This window comes from Desmodus rotundus, chromosome 4, assembly GCF_022682495.2.
Source record: "Desmodus rotundus isolate HL8 chromosome 4, HLdesRot8A.1, whole genome shotgun sequence".
Lineage (NCBI taxonomy): Eukaryota > Metazoa > Chordata > Mammalia > Chiroptera > Phyllostomidae > Desmodus > Desmodus rotundus.
The window spans coordinates 6574886-6595046 of NC_071390.1; the positions used below are offsets into that span (position 1 = coordinate 6574886).

The following is a 20161-nucleotide window of genomic DNA, read 5'->3' on the forward strand; positions in this document are numbered from 1 at the left end:
TTCCGGGCTGGTCAGCACTGAATGGGGACATAGGGAAACCAACTCATCATAGCCTAAAATGTGGGAAACTCAGAAAGTTTTTAAATAAGTTTGGTAAAATAATAGAGGGTTTGAACCATTCGGTGTAGTTATAAGGAGGTCCCAAACACTCGTGGGGATCCTTAGATGTTTGGGGGAAAGGCACAAGTGAGCACAGCTGTACTTTGAGATAAAGTTAATAGTTAGCTGATGCTTCACATTCAACAGGTGTTACTGTGAGAGGCAAAATTCCAAAGTCAGTTTTGTTTAGCTTTGGAATTTCTGCAAGTGGCCTATATATAGCTCTTGGGAGCCGAATTACCTTATGCCCATATTTGTGTTGAACACACTTAGCTGGACAATGTGGGCAGAGAAACTATGAAACATGCAGGAACCCTGGGGGAACTAGGCTCGAAATTATGGACTTGCTATTAATAACTATCCAGTTGCTGTAAAATAGCTTATCTCATGCTCTGTTTGGGCTGTATTTCTCAATTCTACATAGTTTTAATTAAGTGCATTTTTAAAATTTAAAAAGAATATTTTGCCAATACAAAAATTTGAAAATGTAGAAAGGTAACAGAAGTATGGTGTTTTTAAAGGTTTTTACCATTTTCTCTAAACTTATCATAGGGAGGAAAATCACAAAGGAAAATGTATGGAATCTTCTAGAAACTGTTACATACACACACACTCACACACACGTAGACCCACAGCGTTTTGGATGTGGCTGACAAAAAAAAATTCTACTCTACATGTGCACTACCCAAATTCTAGCTTTCCATGCAAGGCAGTGCGTATATTTACATATGAGCGACGCATACAGCGGCAAGGTGAAGTACATTCCTGTTAACATTTAGAAATATGTGCGATGGACTGAGTCACGTCCCCCACGAAATCCGTATGTTGAAGTCCTAACACCCAGTACGGGGACTGCATTTAGAGACAGGGCCTTTCAGGAGGTGACTGAGGTTAAAGGAAGTCACGTGGATAGAGTCCTGATGCAATGGGGGTGGCGTGCTTTTAAGAGGAGGAGACACCAGGAATGCTCTTCCATGAGCAAGAAGATGCCATCTACAAGCCAAAAAAAAAAAAAAGGTCTCACGAGAAACCAACCCTGCCCACACCCTGACCTTGGACTTCCAGTCTCCAGAACTACAAGAAAATAAATTTCTGTTGAAGCTACTCGGTCTGCGGCCTTGTTAAGGCAGCCTGAGCAGACTAATACAATAGGTATAAGGAGATTTATTGTACTGTCCTTTCCACATTTTTGAGGTTTCTGATTTCCCAAAATGAAAAGGTGGGAAAATAAAGGATGAAATCCATTAGACATCAAGGCTTTGCAGGGGTTGCCTCATTTAACCCTGCCAATCACCGTGTGAGGTGGCTGTTATCGCCACCCTTTTGCAGATGAGAAACACTGAGAACAGAGAGGTTAAGCTCAGATCTGATCGGCTGCCATCTTCTTCCCTCTGTGCTGCCTCCAGAAATAAAACCTTCCAAGGAGGGAGGCTGAATGCTTGTGTCCCCAAATTCCTATGTTGAAACCTAATCCCAAGGTAATGATATTAGGAGGTGGGGCCTTGAGGGAGGTGATTAGGTCATGAGGGTGGAGCCCTCATGAATGAGATTGGTATCCTCATTAAAGGGACCCCAGAGAGCTCCCTGGCCCCTCCCACCATGTGAGGACACAAGTGAAGATGTCTAGGGACTAGGGGGCTGGCTCTCACCAGACACGGAATCTGTTGCTGCCTTGATCTTGGACCTCCAGCCCCAAGAAGTGGGAGAAATAAACATCTGTTGTTTGAGTCCCAGTCTATGGCATTTCTATGACAGCAGCCTGAACTGGCCGAGGCAGAGGGGACGAGGCTCTTGACCTGCCTGCATTCCAGCCTCTCCCAAGCCCCTTACCTATGCCATGCACATGACGTCAGACGACATCCTGGTAGGAGGTGTGTGTACATCACAGCTACACTGGTCATCCTATCTAATGGCATGAGAATGGTGTGCCTGGGACACGGAAAAGATTTCAGATGGACCCAAGAGAGAGTTGGCGAGGGTCTCAACCAGATCACCATTTTCTGACCCAAGAGCAGAGCCCATAAGGGCAAAGAAGAGAGAACTCAGAGGGTAAGTTATACACAACCCTCCCATTCCCAAATGGTCGCAAGGACAGAAGTCCCCGCGGAGAGCCCTGGCCCAGCCGTGGCTGGTGCAAGAGAGAGCCCCCGGGGTGGGATAAGGAGTCGGGCCTGGCTGTCCGGAAAGCACGAGGTTCAAGAGGGTCGCGAGCTGTGAGGCTGTTGACTCAGTGGACTTTTCTAGACCAGCACTTGAACTTCACTGTGTCTGGGCCATTAGCTGGGGTCAAACGACTTAGTAGTTGGGCAGATGAATGGTGTGTCATTCCAAGATGGAGCCCTCCTATTTAAATCTGCTTGCTCAAGGAGCACAGAACACTGCCTGGTAATAAAACAGACAAAGCTGCTTCCTTGTCCCCACCTCGGGCAGGACCTGCCAGCTTAGGGGGAGTGTGTCATCGCCATCCGGAGGCAAGATGATAAATTCACTCGATTTGGACACTTTGAAAACCTGTGAGTCTTATCACAGAGCACCCAGGACCAGACATCCCGCTGAATGTGAGGCACTCTCTCCCTTCAAACACACACTGGCCTTTGGTTTATTTCGTGTAAACTGAGCAGCACCAGCCCCTTTGATTACCCATCGGAAGCCACTCACAGGAGTTGATTTGCCTCAGGGCAGGAAAAGTTCTAAGAACGGATCTGTTCAGGGCTCCTCATTAATCAAAGCTTACATAATATCCTTTTATGCTTCAAGATTGAGTCAGAATGTGTGGGTTCTGTTCAGAATTCAAAGGCGAGCTCTGGTGGGCTGGGCTCTCAATGGAAGGCTTTCAGCCCCAAGGGGGCGCTGCCTTTGTCTTGAGGTCAGGAGGGCACCCAAAAGGCAGCTGCCTCGGTGCAGGCCCCACGCCCTCAGCTCAACAAAGGCATAGGGGGCAGACCTGGGAAGGGGGGTGATTTGCTGCAGCAAAGTTCCGAGCACACAGGGGGAAGCAGAAAAGGCCCTGCCTGCTGCCCTAGCGGGAGACAGTCACATCCAGAGGGGACCCTAAGTGCATGGTCCTGAACACAACTCGCCAGCAGACTAGGAACGCTGGGAGAGAGGAAGGAGGCCAGCTGAGGGAATAAAACTAGCATGGCCCCGCACTGCCAGGCTTCGAGAGCAATAAATCCAGAGTGCATCATTGTCAAGATGGAGAGTTCCTGTGTACTGAGCGTTTACTAAGGTCGGGTCCGTGTGAAGCATGTTTCAGTTATGATTGCATTGAAACCACACAGCTCCCCAGCAGAGAGAGGATGTCCCCCTATTGCACACCGAGGAAATATTTCTAGAGTGGTTCAAGACCAGACCTGGGGTCGCAGAGTCACTTTGCCATGCAAGCTCGAGCCCCACACTGCCAGCTCCAGGGCCCCGTCACCGCCCACTTCCCAGCACTTGCTGCCCGTGGCTCTGCTGGACAGCCACAGCCGCCCCTTCTCCCATCCATTCCATTCCCTTCCATTCTGGTCTCCAGATGGCAGCCAGAGCAATGGCTTAGAAACCAAAGCCTGGTCCTGTCCCCCATGGTGTGGGGGACAACTCCCCGGTGGCTTCACCTTGTTACATAGAAGCTGTGGCCCCTGACCTACCTCTCCTGCCTCGGCCAGCACAGAACTCCCCATCCTGCCTCTGCCTGGAGCCTGGGGTCCTCCCCCACCCCCAGCACATCTCAGCCCCAATCTTCCTCCCCCTCTCAGCAAAGGACCTGAGCTCCTTTCACAGGCCCGCCTGGGGATGACACTAGTCACAGCTGCCATCACCATGGGTGGATAACCATTTCCCCTGCTGGGTCTTGTTATATACCCCCAGTGCCATTCCCCACTCTCTAAAAATAAATAAATCAAACAATCAAAAAAAAAAGAAATTAAAAAAAATCTTTCAGAGAATTTGGGCCACTCACTGAACAATAAGATGTTACCCGTGTCCCCTGTGAGACTGAGTTCATGTGCAATGAGCTCAAAAATGTGGCTAAGGGTTTCTGGTTAGAATAGGTGCTAGTCACCAGCCTATTCCGTTGAGTTTTGCCTCTGTAACCCACTGACCTAAATGAGGGGGTGGAGAGGGGAGGAGTCCATAGTCAACAGGAGCGAAGCTGATTCCATGTTAAAGGCATAGAAACCATTCCAGGCTCCTCCCAGCAGTCACACAGCTGCAGTGAAGAATTTGGAAGGTTAACTGCTGTCATAGCGAGCATCTGAGCCAATGAAAGACAAGAGGCTGCAAGCGTGTGAGACAAGCTGCTTTTGATGAGAAAGAAAAACAATTCTCACCCATGGCATCATCTCTCTTCTTATTATTATTTTTCTAGAAGGGTCTCCTTGCCTTTCCCAAAATAAATGCCAGGTGATTTGCTGCATTTCCATTTAAAACCAGAGGAAGAAACTTGATGTGATGTTTTTTTGATGTTTCCAGAGAGCCTGGATAGAAAAGCATCCTATAAGAATTTGTGAAGTCCAACAGGAGACCTGGGAAGTGAAGGCCAGTGGTCCCAGCAATGGGAAGCAGCAGAGTAAGCCTTGCTGTTGCCCAGAGTAAGGCCTGGGGGGAGCGGCCCAGGGAGGCAGGGCCCAGCTGGAACCTGACAGTCTCCCTGACTTGTGGAAGAGACAGAGCTGGGCATCCAGGGAGACCCGGGCAGCTGGAGGTCCCAAGGGACACAACCAGAGAAGAGAAACCCAGACAAAGAGAGGGCGCTGGAGATGTGCAAAGTACCAGTCAGCATGCACTCGTGCGGAAACCACCAAGTCTAGGAGCGAACCACCCGGAAGGCTTACAGGGAGGAATTCTTGAGGCTCACAAAGGGCTGGGAATAGTTCCCTCTTCCACCAGCCAGCGTGGAAAACCTCCTAAGCTCTAGGACACTTGCTAAAGTACTAAGGAGAGGCTGGCCTCCATTGAGGAGACTGTTGACCTTGGACTAAGCACTGCTGTGGTGCCATCTAACAAAGCTTAAAAGCAGAAACCCAAAAGGATTCAGCAGTTCCAAATAACTGCATCCCAGAGCAAAGTTCAAGAATATTTATAGAAATACAGAAATATCCAGAACCCAAAAGCATAAACTCCACAGTGTCTGGCATGCAAAAAAGCAGGAAAATATGACCCATAATGAAAAGAAAACTCAGGGAATCAAAGCCAAGGCAGAAATGACGCAGATGATAGAATCAGTACGCGAGTGCTTCTTACAAACGACTGTAACTGTATTCCATATGTGCAGGGGGATGGAGGAGAGATTGAGCATGTTAGGTACTGACAGGGAAGGTATATAAAAGACCCAAATCAAAGTCTAGGGTGAGGACTGCAGTGTCTAAAATGAAAAACACTCTGGGAGGGATTAATAACAGATTAGTCATTACAGAGAAAGAGATTAGTGAACTTAAAGACCTAGCAACAGAAATGCTCCAGAGTGAAACAGAGAGAAAAAGGCTGAAAAAAAGTAAACGGCATCAGTGATCTGCGGGCCAAGTTCAAGCAGCTGACTATTGTAATTAACATCCCTGAAGGAGGGGGATTTTAAAAACTCTATGAAAAAATAATGGCTGAAAGTTTGCCAAGTATGATGTAAACTAGTAACCCACAGATCCCAGACTCTAACTCCAAGCACAAGAAACAAAAAGAAACGTAACACCGAAGCATATCATAAACCAAAGTATTTAAAACCAATAAAAGGTCAAAAGCAGCCAGAGGAAAAAAGACCAAAGAACAAAAGAAAGGGTGAAATCAGGATTTTTTGTTGGAAACCATGCAAGCTAGAACACAGCGGGGCGGTGTCTGTAAAGTAATAAAAGGAAAACAAAACCGGCCTGTCTAGAACTGTGCCCGGTGAGAACATCTTTCTAAAACCCAGGTGAAATGAAGACTCTTTCCAGCTACACAGAAAGAATAAATAAATCACCAGCAGACTGACATTTCAAGAAACGTGGAAGGAAATCCGTCAAGCCAAAAGAAAAGAAGAACCTATGGCAATTGGGATCGACATAAAAAAACACCAGAAATGGTAATTATGCAGGTAAACATAAAGTCTTTTTCCTTAGTATTTAAATCGTTTAAAAAGATAATTGGCTACATAAAGCAAAAATAACATAAACTGAGTTTGCACCACACGGAGAAAATAAAATGCGTGACATCTGCATGAAGACTGGGGAGGGGGGCGGTGTTACGACTTCTTTACCGCACACGGAATGATACCGTGTCACGTGACCGTGGGATGGAATGATACAGTGTCACGTGACTGTGGGGTGGGATGCCTCAAAGGTGCAAATTACAGATCCTAACGCAGCCACCTCAAATAGTACAAACAGTTCTAATAATAAGTCAAAAGGGAGATAAAGTAGAATCATAAAAATGATGACTTTTCCCCCAAAAAGGCACACAAAGAGGACGTTTGGAACAAAAAAAGAGATGGACAGAAAAAACAAATAACAAGTTGTAGATTTAAACCAACCACATTAATAATCACATTAAACGTAGATGTTATAAACACGCCAGTTAACATGCAGAGATATTCAGTGGATTAAAAATGCGAGCTCCGACCTTATGCTTTGAAGCACCTCAAAGAAAGGTGCTTCAAATTTTGCCTACAAGGCACAAATAGGTGAAAAGTAACAGATTGGGGGGAAAAAAGATAGACATGATAACGCTGATCAAAAGAAACCTGTTGTGTCCATACTATATCAGACAAAGTGGATTTTGGAGCAAAGAGTAGGGCCAGGCATAAACAGGGCCACACAGTGATAAAGGGTTCAATTCATCCCAAGAACCTAAATATCTAGAAGTTTATCTAATAGCAGGGTCTCAAAGTCACTGGAGCAAAATGGATTAAAGGAGAAATGGACAAACCCAGGCTTACAAGCTGGTCGTTCCACATCCCTTTTTCAATATTGGATGGATGAGTGATAGAAAACCAGCACGGATACGGAAGATCTGAACAACGCTTTCAACCGACACGCCCTAACCGGATTTCGTAAGCGCTCCTCCAGAGTGACAGGACGGCGTCTTCCCAAGTGCAGACGGAACACTTACAAAACAGGCCAGAGTCCACACATAAACATGTCTCCACAGATTCAAAACGATTTAAATCATTCAAAGTGTATTTTATCTGGTTACAATGGAACTAAGTTAGAAATCAATAACAGAAAACTGGAAAATCTCCAACTATCTGGAAACTAAATAACCTACTTCTAAAGAGCCCATGAGCCAAAGAAGAAATTAAAAGGAAAGTTAGAAAGCATTTGAACCAAATTGAAATGAAAACACAAATATCAGAATGTGTCAGATGCAGGACTTAGAATCACTTTTAATAAACTAAAACATCCCTATTAAAAAAGAAGGTCTCGGCCTGGCTGGTGTGGCTCAGTGGATTGAGTGCAGGCCTGCGAAACGAAAGGTCGCTGGTTTGATTCCCAGCCAGGCACACGCCTGGGTTGCGGGCCAGGTCTGCAGTACAGAGTGCGCGAGAGGCAACCACACATGGGTGTTTCTCTCCCTCTCTTCCCTTTTCTCTAAAAATAAATAAATAAAATCTTTAAAAACAAAAAAGAAGGTCTCAAATCAATGACCACAGCGTCTCCCTTAAGAAACGATGGAAACATTGGATGTACAACATGAATGTACGTAACACCACTGGATTGTACTGGAGAGTTGGCTGAGACGGTAAACATTATGCTATGCAATTTATCGCCATAAAAATAATTTAAAAAATCAACAAGTAGCAGTATATAAAAGGAACAAGAATGTACACTGTTTAATCCCACTGATATGAAGTTCAAGGACTGGTGACCCTAGTCAACGGTGGGGAGAGTCAGAATTGTTGTTGGTCTTGGGGAGGGCCCTGCTTCAGAGCTGGGTGTGGTCGCACTGGTGTATGGGGGTGGGAACCCTCATCGAGATTCTCAGGTTCGTGCTCGAACAGAACATATTTTATACCGATAAAATAAAGATAGCAGAAAAAAAAAAAGAAACCACGGAGACCATGAAAAGATCAGTGTTGCCAGGGGCGACAAGGGGATGCAGAGAGGGTGAACAGGTGGCACACTGGGGTTTTTAAAACAGAGACGCTGTCCGGTCTGTTATCCTGGTGGATTCATGGTGCCACGCATTTGTCACCCACAGAGCATGCACCACGGAGGGCGAACCTCAGTGGCAACTGTAGATTTCAGTTGATAGTGATACACCCATATCGGTTCATTAATTGTAACAAATGTACCACCCCAACGCAAAGTGTTCATAACACAGAAAACTGTACACCGAGGAGGGAGAGGAATATGGGCATCCTCTGTACGGCCCAGTTTTTCTGCAAACCTGAAACTGCTCTAAAAGTAGTCTATCAATTATTTAATTATATATATATTATATAATGTAACATATAGTGTAATACATTTTTGATGTGTTTTATATTTAAGGATATATAAGTGTATATGTATACACACAGAGGTATCTCAGAATCATTAAAGAACTAGGAAAAAAGAGAAAAGGTTGAGGAAAACACTAGTATTTTAAGAGCAGTCTTCTGTAAGAGGTGGGAGAATTGGTGATTTTCTCCCTCTACTTTCCACTTGTCTCTATGTTCCCAGTTGTTACAATTAATGCACATTATCTCCAAATGGAAAAATACTCCTCTTTTCTTAAACGTTCTGTTGAAACCGGATGAGTGGAAAGCAGACACACACCTAATTCAGCACTTGACCTTCTTTTCCAGCCAGTGTCAAAGTTGGGCCCTCAGTCCGTCCCTCCCTGCCTCTCACTCTCCTCTCAGTGTTTACTTCCAGCCTGAGACAAATAATGAGTCAGAAGCAGGACAGGAGGCGGAGGCTGCCCGGCTCTGCGGGACACACCCTGCCCTGGCTGAAGCCTGCGAATAGGCCCAGGCTGTCACAGAAGTTTGTTTGGAAGCAACAGAATGCTACTACTTAGGACACAGGGCTCAGTCACGAAGAGCTGGCCCCAGTGCTGCTCACAAAACACATCAGATCTTTTGGGGTTTTATTTTTTTATCCTCACCTGAGGATATGTTCTAAAAAATTTTTTTAGATTTCATTTTCTTTAGAGAGAGGGGAAGGGAGGGAGAAAGAGAGGAAGAGAAACAATAATGTGTGGTTGCCTCTCACGCTCCCCGACTGGAGACCTGGCCCGCAACCCAGGCATTTGCTCTGACCAGGAATCAAACCGGCAACCCTTTGGTTTGCAGGCCAGCACTCAGTCCACTTAGCCACACCATCCAGGGCCTGAGGACATGTTTTCATTGCTTTTAGAGAGAGAAGGAGGGGCGGGGGGAGAGGAAGGGGAAGAAAGAGAGAAAGAGAGAGAGAGAGAGAGAGAGAGAGAGAAAGAAAAGCAAGAGAGACCTCGACTGGTTGCCTTCCATATGTGTCCCAACTGGGGATTGAACCTGCAACCTGGGTATGTGCCCTGACTGGAGATCGAACCCACGACCTTTCGGTCTATGGGATGACGCTCCAACCAACCAAGCTGCACCAGCCACGGCATTGCTTCTTTTTTATTTTTATTTTTTCTGGGTCTGAGAACTGACCTTGTTTAGAGGAAAATTAATTTTAAGGACAGGCTGCGGTTTGCTTTCTAATTATGAGACCACAACACAAATATTTTCAGAGCTCAAGAAGATGGCTGTAGCTGGTGCTTTGGTGGCTTCAGACCAAGCTGGGCTCTAGTCTGCGTGACCTGGGCAGGCTCCTTGGCCTCTCTGACCCTGGGTTTCCTCATATAGCCCTCGGGCCACCCACACTCATCTACACTGAGCCTCTCGGAGAGGTGATGGGCTGAGGCCCTGGGTCCAACACCCAGCATTAGACAGATTTAGTCCGCAAATGATGGGACAGGGCAAGCCCACCACTTCCTTGTTTTCGAACCATCTTCCTTCCTTCCCTAATTCGCTGCTATTCAAGCACCACGGAATCTTTGTTCTAAATTCGTCTTCTTAAAAAGCCAAGAGGTTGAGCTAATAAATATGCTGCATCACCTATTCTCCAGATTTAAAGAAGTTCTGAAATTTCCTGGTTGAGAGGCTAGTAAGTCTAGTCCTTCCCAGTGCTGCTTCCTGTTGATCTGTAATAATTACAGCTGTTCCCTCACTTGGACTCTCTTCTCCCGCCCACAGTCCCTGACTTGTTCAGTTGGGAGCCGCTTCTTCACTCAGCACAGCCTATAGCATTCAGCTTATTCTAGAATTATTTGTGTATACGCCTCTCTCTATACTGGATCAACATGTCCTGCGCATCGCTGTGCCTCTGGCCTTGGGCCCACACCTTGGCCTGTGGTGGGCTGTGGGTGCATGTTTGTTAACTGGACTGAGAAACCTGCCCCCCGCTCCCAGAGGATGAGGTACGTTTGGGGGTTTGAGGTGTGGGGTATATAGTAGGAAATATGCTGCCCCTGAAGCACGGAGGGCACTCTGCTTTTCTCTCAAAGAAGGCCCCTCTCCTCAGTGTCCCCCAGGACGGGACTGGGTTTGTGACAGTCAGCCCTCTGTCTGGCCTGATTCACCTGGTTCCAATAGGATTTCCTCCTGGACCCTGCATTTGTCGCACGGAGCTCAGCAGACAGACCTTATTAGGCCCGTGTTCCCTGTCCCCGTGAGTGGTCCCGTCAACTCAATGGCTCACGCCAAAAGTTCAGGAGTCTTCCTTAAGTCCTCTCTCTCTCCATTTAAATTCATTCATCAGCAAGTCCTGGCATCTCTAGCTCCAAAACGCCCCAAATATTCAGAGCTACACTCGTTTCTCCACCATCACTGTTACTCCCTGCATTCTCAATGGGCCAGCATCATCCCCAGAGGGGCGAAAACCGGCTCCTGAGGTGAAAATCCTTAGCAATGACAGTGGCAATATCTGGTCCAAGGACCACAAGGCGTAAGCACGTGCTGTATATTGATGGTAATGAAGTTTCTTGGGGAGGGGTGGGCAATTGGTGACAAAATGTCTACAAAGGTTCCTGGGGTGGGAGGGGGAAGTGGAGGGAGAGATCATGAAAACAAGGCTGAGAAAGCCTGCCCTGGGTCAAGGCTCCCCTCCCTCCCACCAGGGCCCGGCAGCGGCCTCTTCCCTGACCTCCTGGCCTCCAGTCTTGCCTCCTTGCACTGTCCACCAGCGACCAGGGAGGTCCGGTTGGAACACGGATTGGTAAGTGTCCCCTGAACCCGAATTTCTCTCCATGGCCTTCAAGGCTCCGCCCTCCTCTGCACCTCTCCCTACCTCATCAGTCTCCCTGTGTCTAACACCAAATTCAGTCCCACCTCAAGTCCTCTGCCCTGCTTGTCCCCAACCTGATCTCCCCACGCCCACCTCCTTATCATCATTCCGAACTCAGTCCAAATATCCCCTCCTTCCCTGAGCATCTCATCCAGTGGCATCAGAGTCCCTGGGGACCCGTGAAAACAGATGATTGCCCCCCCCCCCCAGGGCTTCTGATCCAGGGAGTCTGGGGTGGGGCGTAAGACTTGCAGTTCTAACAAGTTCCCAGCTGATGCTGAGCTGGCCCATCAACCGAGAAACCTCACTTTGAGAACCACTAATCTATTCTGAACTAGCCACTCCCTTCTCTGTTACGGTCTATCAGAAGACCCATTGGGTGTCCTCCACAGCGCTGAAATTACTTGAAAGTGTCTCCTCCTTTGTGTCCTTGTTCCAAGCCTGACTTCCTCCCTACAACCTACTTACTTATCCACTGAAGAGGAGTCCCTAAGGCTCTAGCTGGGTGCTTTGCCCCCCCGCAGCCAGCATCGCATCAGGCCCAGAACGGATGCCCAGTGGATATTTGTCGAAAGCAAAAATGGAGGACAGAAGGGAGGGGACAGGGGTTTGATGGATGTTAATTATCCCCAAGTTCCGAGACATTTTAAAGTTCACAGAAATGCAAACAAAATTTAGCCATCATTATTGACCTGAAAGTAATCTGGGTCAGTGTTTCCCAAACTTTTCATAAGAATCACATGGGCTTTTTATTAAAAACAGATTTTTGGTCTCACCCCCAATCCACTGGATCATACTCTTGCACCTTGGACACGGGGTATTTTAGCTGGCGATAAGGTACACCTGGCAACAGATCAGAATTTCACAAGTTTCCCTGCTCATAGGAGTCAGCAAGAGTGCTTATTGAAAACACAGTTTCCAAGCTCCACACCTAATGATTCTGACTCAGGACTAGGATGGGGCCTAGAAATTTGTGTCTATAACTAACATCCAGGTAAATCTTACGAGTTGGGGAGAATGGAAACCCCTGCCCTGTCTGACTTCATTTGCTAGCCTTCCCCCCAACCCTGATCTGTTTCCCTGCTCTCAACAGAGTTTTAAAGCCACAGACATAAGAACACTGCAATGAACCGACCTATCTGAGAACAGCTTGTGCAAATGATTGGAACTCACCCCGTTCTGCGGGTTCTACCTGGAAATTGTCTCTGGACCACCATCCTTACTGCCCTTCCAGCCTCCCCCTTCACGCACCAATTGGAGCCCCTGAACTCATCTTCTGGGTGATTTCCTTGTAAACCCTTGTTTAAACACAAACCAACCAACCACAGAGCTTCCCCACTTCCTGTTACCGGCAGGTTACATCTCAGCCTCTAACCTGACTACCAAGTGCTCCTCCACCTGGCTCACCGCCCCAGTTTTGTTTGTAGTAAACACCCACCGCTCTGGTCCAGGCTCACCTCCCGCTCAGCCACAGAGTTCCAGCTCAGGAATTCTGCCCCGACCTGGACTGCCTCTGGAGCAGTCCCCTTTAGTTCTAGTTCCCAGGCCCGGCAAGAGAGTCTCCTTGTCCAGTCCAACCCTCGCAGAAGGCTGCCTCTTCTAAATTCCAATGTCACTGAGCCTGTGTCCCTCCCGCTGTAGTTCTCAGGCATGATCCCTGGATCAGCAGCACCTGCATCACCTCGGAACTTGTTAGAAATGCTCATCCCCAGGCCCCACCCCAGCCCTACCAACTCAGAATCTCTGGAGGAGAGGCCCGCAATCTGTGTTTTAACCAGCCTCGTAGGTGAAGAACCAGGGACGACAGCTATGGCTCTAAGCTGTTGAGTTTCCACTCCTCCTTCTTCAGTGGCAAAGGTGCCAGAAATTCACCAGAAAAGGCCCCATCCCTGAAGTATTGCCTACAGCTTTCCTTGGACCAAAGAGCATGCACAATATTGAAGCACAGGAATGGCTACTACCCAGCAATCTGTTACCTAATTCCCTCTGGGGCAACCTAACAGCTCCATTACCTGGAAAACGTTTGCCTGGTAAGATCTGTTGTGTTTTGGGGGTTTAAGAGGACAGGGCTGCCCATCCCTGGTTGTTGGTTCCCCAGGAGGGAAAGGGAGTCTCCACGGGATAGTAGAACCAGTCTGGATGCAGGTATCCAGGGCTGCTGTGCTCAGGGGAGAACACTGCTGGGCAGTAAGAGGTGCATCCTGGGGTTAAGCCTGGTCTTAGGAGGGTGGGAGGGTGGGAGGTCCCACCCAGCCTCTGCTGGGGTTTGGCCAATGTAGGGCTAAGTTACCACAGTGACACCATGTGGCAACTAGAAGGCAAGGCAGTTGAACTGATGGGGCTCCCTAATCAGATCAAGGATTTACCCCTTTGGGGATGCATCAAGTTCTAGTGTAGTTCAGGGGGAGGAAGAGCCTCCAGGGGAAACAATGGACTTTCTACTGCTAGGGCATAGATAACATAGAGCTCTGAGCCTCAGTTTCCCCATCTGTAGCATGGAGGTCTAGCCTGTGCAGTGGGACAGTCCTGGGCAATGCTGATGTCAGCCTTCCTCTCTCTGTTCTTTCCTTGCCTCCAGCTCCAGCAGGAGCCACTGTGCTTTCTCTCTGGAGGTTTTACAAGTAGGAAGCAGAAACTGTTTGAGGTCAAGGCTCTTCCCACTTTTTGTCCAAACCTCATCCTTTGAAGAGAAAATGCTGGTCGTCTGATGAGGCAAAGAGAGAAGACAAATGCATTTGAGCACAGTGGGGAGAGAGCAGGGAAAGGTCTTAGAAAGTGGGCAACGTCTGACCGAGTCCTCCGGCTCGTGAGGCTGGATGCTCACCGAGGGCCTAAGGGAATGGCCGTGAGGTCCCAGCCTAACCAAAGGATCCCACGGGCCAAGCATGGCATGAAAACAGTGCAGCCATCAGGCCTGATGGGCAGTGTGGCCGGGACCAGTGAGCATCTCAGCGGTGCTGGGGTGGGGGGCAGACGGATGATGGCCTCAATTTACCAGTTGGGGAGGGGTGGGGCTCAATGATAGCTAACGTAGCATTCCCAGCTGCCTGGCTGAGTGAGGATGCAGAGTCAGAAATGGATTAAATGAAAAGAAATTTTTATTTTGTGTGTATGGAGCATTTGGCATAATACCTGGTGCCCATCTGCAAAGTGACTGGTAAGTGCTATTTTTATCGCTACTGTGGATGGGACAGGGGCCTGTCCCACTGGAGCTGCACCAGGAGCCCCTGCTCATTCTCTCTTCCTCCAGACGTCCTGACCCCGCAGCGAACTCCAAACCCTGGAGAACCAGAGCCCTGTGAGTGAGCCCAGGCAACAGACATTCCGACATGTATGGAGGAGAACTGTGTTTGGAATTGTGAACAGCGTGTTGCTTCTTTGGGCTTTTAGAAGGCACCAATTTTATGCTCAATTTGCATGTCAGTGAGAGGCAGTTCTTCCAGGGAAAAACCCTCAGTGACTAGAGCTGAGTGAGGAACAAGGCACAAAGGACCTCTGAGGGGCTGTTCATCCCCAGTCCAGCTGTGATACAGGCCCAGATAATTTCCAAGCCTCTTAAGAGATCCCAGAGCCTCACAAAGATGGCCAGCTGCAACTTCACTTGGGTGGAACTCCAGGAAAGATCAGTCCACCCTTTAATTTCATGATTGCCTGGAGCCAGTTGAGACCAGCCATCTGGTCTTGTAAAAACCAAATATTAAAACCTTTTGTCCGGTTACCTTGATAAAACGTTTGTGAAAGTAGGACGGAGGTCACAGGTGGTGTTCAAGGCATATTCTCTGATTCTGCCCCACCTGATCACCAGCGCCCTAGAGAACTCAAGTGTTGACGCCAAGAGGTTCAACGTGCCTCCTCCAGAAACCCCACCCAGAAAATACAAGCCAGGCACAAAAATTCCTGCCACCAGGGGTCACTCTCACTCACCTGCAACCGTCCACCGTGGGCAGCCAAAGCAACAAATGGAGCTTAAACTCTTATGGTAAAAAACTATTGCAAAGCACTCATGACCCAAAGTCTCACTGTCTATTATATATAACCAGGGCAGGGGAGGCCTATCATTCCATTTTTCACATTTGTCCCTCGGAGCTCCTATTCATTCGTTCATGAAAGGCTTGTAATTACAGCTTCCCCGCAGCTGGGCTTCAATTGTCCAGGCAGGTTTTCCCAATCAGATCTTGCGCTCGACCCACTGGCCATTATTAATGGCCTCCAGTGGCCCTGGCCCGTGCCCTTTCTGGGGACTGAATGTTCATGTCTGCGGGCCCTCTGCTGTGAAGGCCCCCAAAACTGTGGGTACTGAACGAGGCCTGGGAGGAGTCCATTGGACTTCTTCCCAATAGCCGGGACCGGACTGTGGGTCAATGAGGAGCTGCGGACTGACGGGCCCCACCTGTCCTGGCCACATTCCGCTGCAACAGGGAGGCCGTGCTGGTTTCTGGAATGCATCCACCCGCAGCCCCGGGACTGACGGCGCCGGTCCCTGTAGCAATACACATGTGAACGCTCTGTCTCACCGTCGGTGCCTGCAGTGGAGGGGTTCAGAGCAGGCCTCCCCAAGATGAGCCGCTTTGGCATGAGGATTATTTGGAGCTAAAGACCATTGAGACCCTGCAGACTCAAGAGAAACTTCTGCCCCCCTCACCCCACTTAACAACCTAGAAGAATTTAAATGAAGGGCTTTGCCCATAATAAGAGTTGTAACCAGAGATAACTTTTCATGCCCTATCTGTATGGCAGGGTAAACATATAATTACTGAATATCTGCTTTTGTTACCATCCTGCAATGGCCTTCCTCCCCTCAAAGCCCCAGGGCTGTTACCTCACCCTTAGCTCAGGAAGCCATGTAGACCTCATTTTACCTGTCTGTGAGCCTCTCGTGTGTGGGGGGTCTCTGGCTCTCTCGTGTATGGGGTTCCCGTACATACGCATAATTAAATTTGGTTGATTTAATTAGATCAGCCAGAAGAACATAGAAGGGTAGAGGAAATTTCTTCCTCCCCACAACCAACCCCAGCGTAGCCACAGATTCGATGCCCCCGGGAAGCTCCCTGGAATAGCCTCGACCTTTTTTATTTTAAGTTCTGACAATGACCACGAACAACCTGGAGCGTTGCTGGAATGGGAGCCTGTAATTACTAATTTCATTCTGGGTCAGAAAAACATTAACTTTAAAATTAATTTTCCAATCATGCAGGTCTGGGCTACCACAGAACAGTCCATAAACCACTGTTTCGAACATCTCGCCACTGAGGGACACGTCTCGGGTTGTAGGGTAAGTTTTTCAAAGCAAAGGCTGAGCAGGCGGTGAGCTGGCTGCGCCGTGGGCTGCGCCAGTCCTCTGGGCCTGGCTCCTACCTGGGCAGTTCTCCGCGGTCAGCTCTTCTGGGCTTCTCCTCTGGCTTTCCTTTTATATTCTGACTGTTCCCAAGTGGTTGTGGGGATCCTGGACTCTGAGCGGACGAAGTCCTCTGGACCAGAAGAGAGAGAAATGGGAAAGGAAGTCAAATAGGAATCTCTGAAAACATAAGAATAGTCATCGGTGGGCCTCTGACCACCACATTCAAGGGCCAGATGGTTTGTGTGCTTTATCATCCAAATGTGCTGGCACAGAGCTACGCCTGGAGGACGAACAGTGGGCAGAGCAAACGTGACCCCTACTCTCCTCTAACGGAGCAGAAACACAGTTAAACAAGTGCTTCCAGATGAGTAGGATTACTGTTTTAGCAAGAAACCAAGACGAGGGACTCCTCCTTCCTTTGGGGGGTTCCTCTGCTCCCTGGAGAAAGTGGGGATATTTAACCTAAGATCTCAAGTATCCAGGTTGTTTGGGTCACCAGCTAGATGAAGGCACCTGCTCCTTCCCCACCCCCAACCATGATTTTTCACACCCGGAATCACCTGGAATCACCTGGAAACCTGGGGGCTTGGGAAATGAGGGAAGGAAATGAGGGGCCCTTAGAAAAATACAGGCACCCATTTGAGGTCCTAACTACTCCAAGGGTTGGTCACCTTTTTAAAAAAACTCCTGCAACACGCTTGTCTGCTGTTTAGTTGATTTTTAAAACCAAGATACAAAAAAATAAAGCACAGTCAAAACTTCAAATCACAGGATGGAAAGAGGTGAGATATTTAAAAGCCTCAATTTAAATGATGCTCATTCAAGCATAATCTATACATTAGAAATGAGGAAAGGGCCTTTATAAACCCAAGCAGTGCTTTCCAAAGCAGAGGCTCTCCTTTATTTTGTCCTCCTTGACAAAGGCACTGAACCTGGAAGGCCCCTCCCTGAAACAACACACACCCATTTAGAAGGGACTGGATCTGCTTGTTCTACAGAACTCTTCCACCCATACCCTCTGTTTTGGAGGTTCTCCACGGATTGGAGGAGATGCCAATTTGTGGTACCCTACACCCCCGCCCTTCAGGGTGTGCATAAGACTCAGGTCAAGCCGGGACCTCCCGGGTCACCCTGAAGAACCAGGGGGTGGAGAATCTGGCGGTGGGTTCTGTAGTCTATGAATGCAGAGAGACTGGCAACCTGTTTCTAGCCATCGCAGGCAGAGAGAGTGGAGTCGGCAGGCAGAGAAAAGCCCACATGAGATGTATCCCCATCCGGTATGTTTTTCTGAGTGGTTGGCTGCTTATGTTCACGCAATTGTGCCTGAAGGTAAAATATAAACGATGCTAACAAAACACTGCAATTGGAAAAGCTTCATTCACCTTTGCTAGAACAGAGTATGTTTACTGAGCACCTACTGAGTGCCCGGCGCTGCACCAGTAGCTTGCCGTGAACCGTGTCTCTGAGTCTTCACAACAGTCTTAGGAGGAAGATGCTAATCACGTCCTTCTCTAGAGCCGTGGGAGGTTAACTATTTGGCTGTGATCACATAGCAGGAGAGTTTGGATGGACCCACTTCTCTCTGACTCCAGAGCCAGGAAAAGGCCCCTGTATTCGATCCCTTCAGTGGGAAAGTGTAGAAGGAGGCAGGGAGGGCTGGGGCCGATCCCTCACCTAGGAGGGGAACTGCTGACCTGGGCTGGCTTGGCCTCCCTGCTGGCTGAACCGCTCCCTGTAATGACAGACCCTGCCATGTCCTCAGGGCCTCAGTCTCCCGGTCTGTGTCCAGGATGACAATCATCCCTATAGGACAGTATCAAGAGGGTACAAACTTTATTATTTTTAAAAAAGATTTGTTATTTATTTTGAGACAGAGGGGAAGGGAGGGAGAAAGAGAGGGAGAGAAACATCGATGAGTAAGAGATGTATGGACCGGCTGCCTCTTGCACACCCGCAACTGGGGACCTGGCCTGCAACCCAGGTACATGCCCTGACCAGGAATTGAACCAGTGACATTTTGGTTCGCAGGCCAGCACTCAGTCCACTGAGCCACAGTAGCCAGGGCAAGACAGTACAAACTTGAAATCACCATAATCACAAATTCCAAAGTATCCCTGACTCTTGTGCTGAAGGTTCTTCATTTATAAGATATTACTCCTTTGGATGCATGATTTCAAATGTTTCCCAAGTCAAGAATCACAATACAGAGTGAGCGACATGTTCATATCAGGGCCCGGAATGTTTAAAATTGTGACCTAGGTCCCTACTTGTCTAACTTCCTCGCAGGCCTCGGCTCTGAACACCTTCGGCAGCCAGGCTTCCCTTTCCATCGCCACTTCATCTGCAGTGAATTATTCCACAAATAATTTAACAGATCAATCTCCTGCCCTTTAGTCCATGATCAAGGCTACTTTAAAGCAATTCTGAAAAGACACTGACACGTCTCGCAGCCAGACAGATGCGAACAACAGATGGAGCAGGAGGCGGGTCTTTGCTCGGACTAAGGGGGTGCCGCATGCCAAACTTCCTCAGTCCACAGAAATGGGATGTGGGCTTGTGGATTCGGATTCACCTTGGAAGAAGAAAGAAGGGTAAGCCTTTCTCCCTTTTCAGCCCTGCCCCTCCTCCGAATAGAAGGCTAACCTGGAAGAATGCCAGCTCCCTCCAACACAAACATTATCTAACTCATCTGGATGCGTTAGAAGAAAGCAACAGCATTCTCGATGGGAATGGCACATAGCACTTTTCAGAGTTTAGTAAAAATCACTGTGAGCTACACAGGCGGTAAGATAATGTTTTCCACACTCCGGCTGAGAAGCAGAGGGTGAGGTGGCTCGGCCAGGCGTCCTGCCTTGAAGTCCAGTGCCCTTTCCACAGTAGTAGTAACATCCCAACACCTACTGGCACTTTTTCTGCAGTAACAACAATAGCAAACTTAAGATTATAAACAATTTCTATGGGCTAAGTACTCTGTAGTGCTTTCCATGTTTAAATTCATTCAATCCTTACAACAACCCTATTTTACAGCGCCTAGGGTCACACAGCTTGGATGTGGCAGAACCAGGACTTGAACCCAGGTGGTCTGGGTCTGGAGCCTGTGCCCCTGACCTCTACCTTATGCTGCCTCACCAGACGGTGGAAATAGCTGCTTGTGGTCCCTGCCATCTTCCTGCCATGCTCCCTGTAACTAAAACAACCGGACGTTTATGAATAATGAGGTACAGGAACTCAGAGTCAATGCCTAGAATAGTACCTGGCACAGAGAGGCACTTCATAAATATTTGTTGAAAGTATGAAAAACAGATTATTCCCCTTTTGTCTGGTAGCCGCATCTGCAAATTGGGAGAAGCACACTCAGCCCCCCGAGTTCTCGTTTCGGCCACGTCTGCCAGTGCCTTTTGCCTCCCCCAACCCACGTTCCCCATCCTAGCAACAGTACTAAGCCCTGTTGCTAAGAAGATTCCAAAGGGTCTGTTGTGTC

General features: G+C 48.3%; 1 protein-coding gene across 16 annotated transcripts in view; it reads right to left on the reverse strand.

Moving 5' to 3' along the window:
- TACC2 (transforming acidic coiled-coil containing protein 2) overlaps positions 1 to 20161 on the reverse strand; it is a 175165-nt gene that overhangs the window by 127189 nt on the left and 27815 nt on the right. For all 16 annotated transcript variants that reach the window (XM_045191303.3, XM_053923123.2, XM_045191304.3 and 13 more), the window contains exon 3: positions 16698 to 16810. In XM_045191303.3, coding sequence (XP_045047238.2) covers positions 16698 to 16810 — 113 coding nt within the window. The remainder of the gene's footprint in view (positions 1 to 16697; positions 16811 to 20161) is intronic.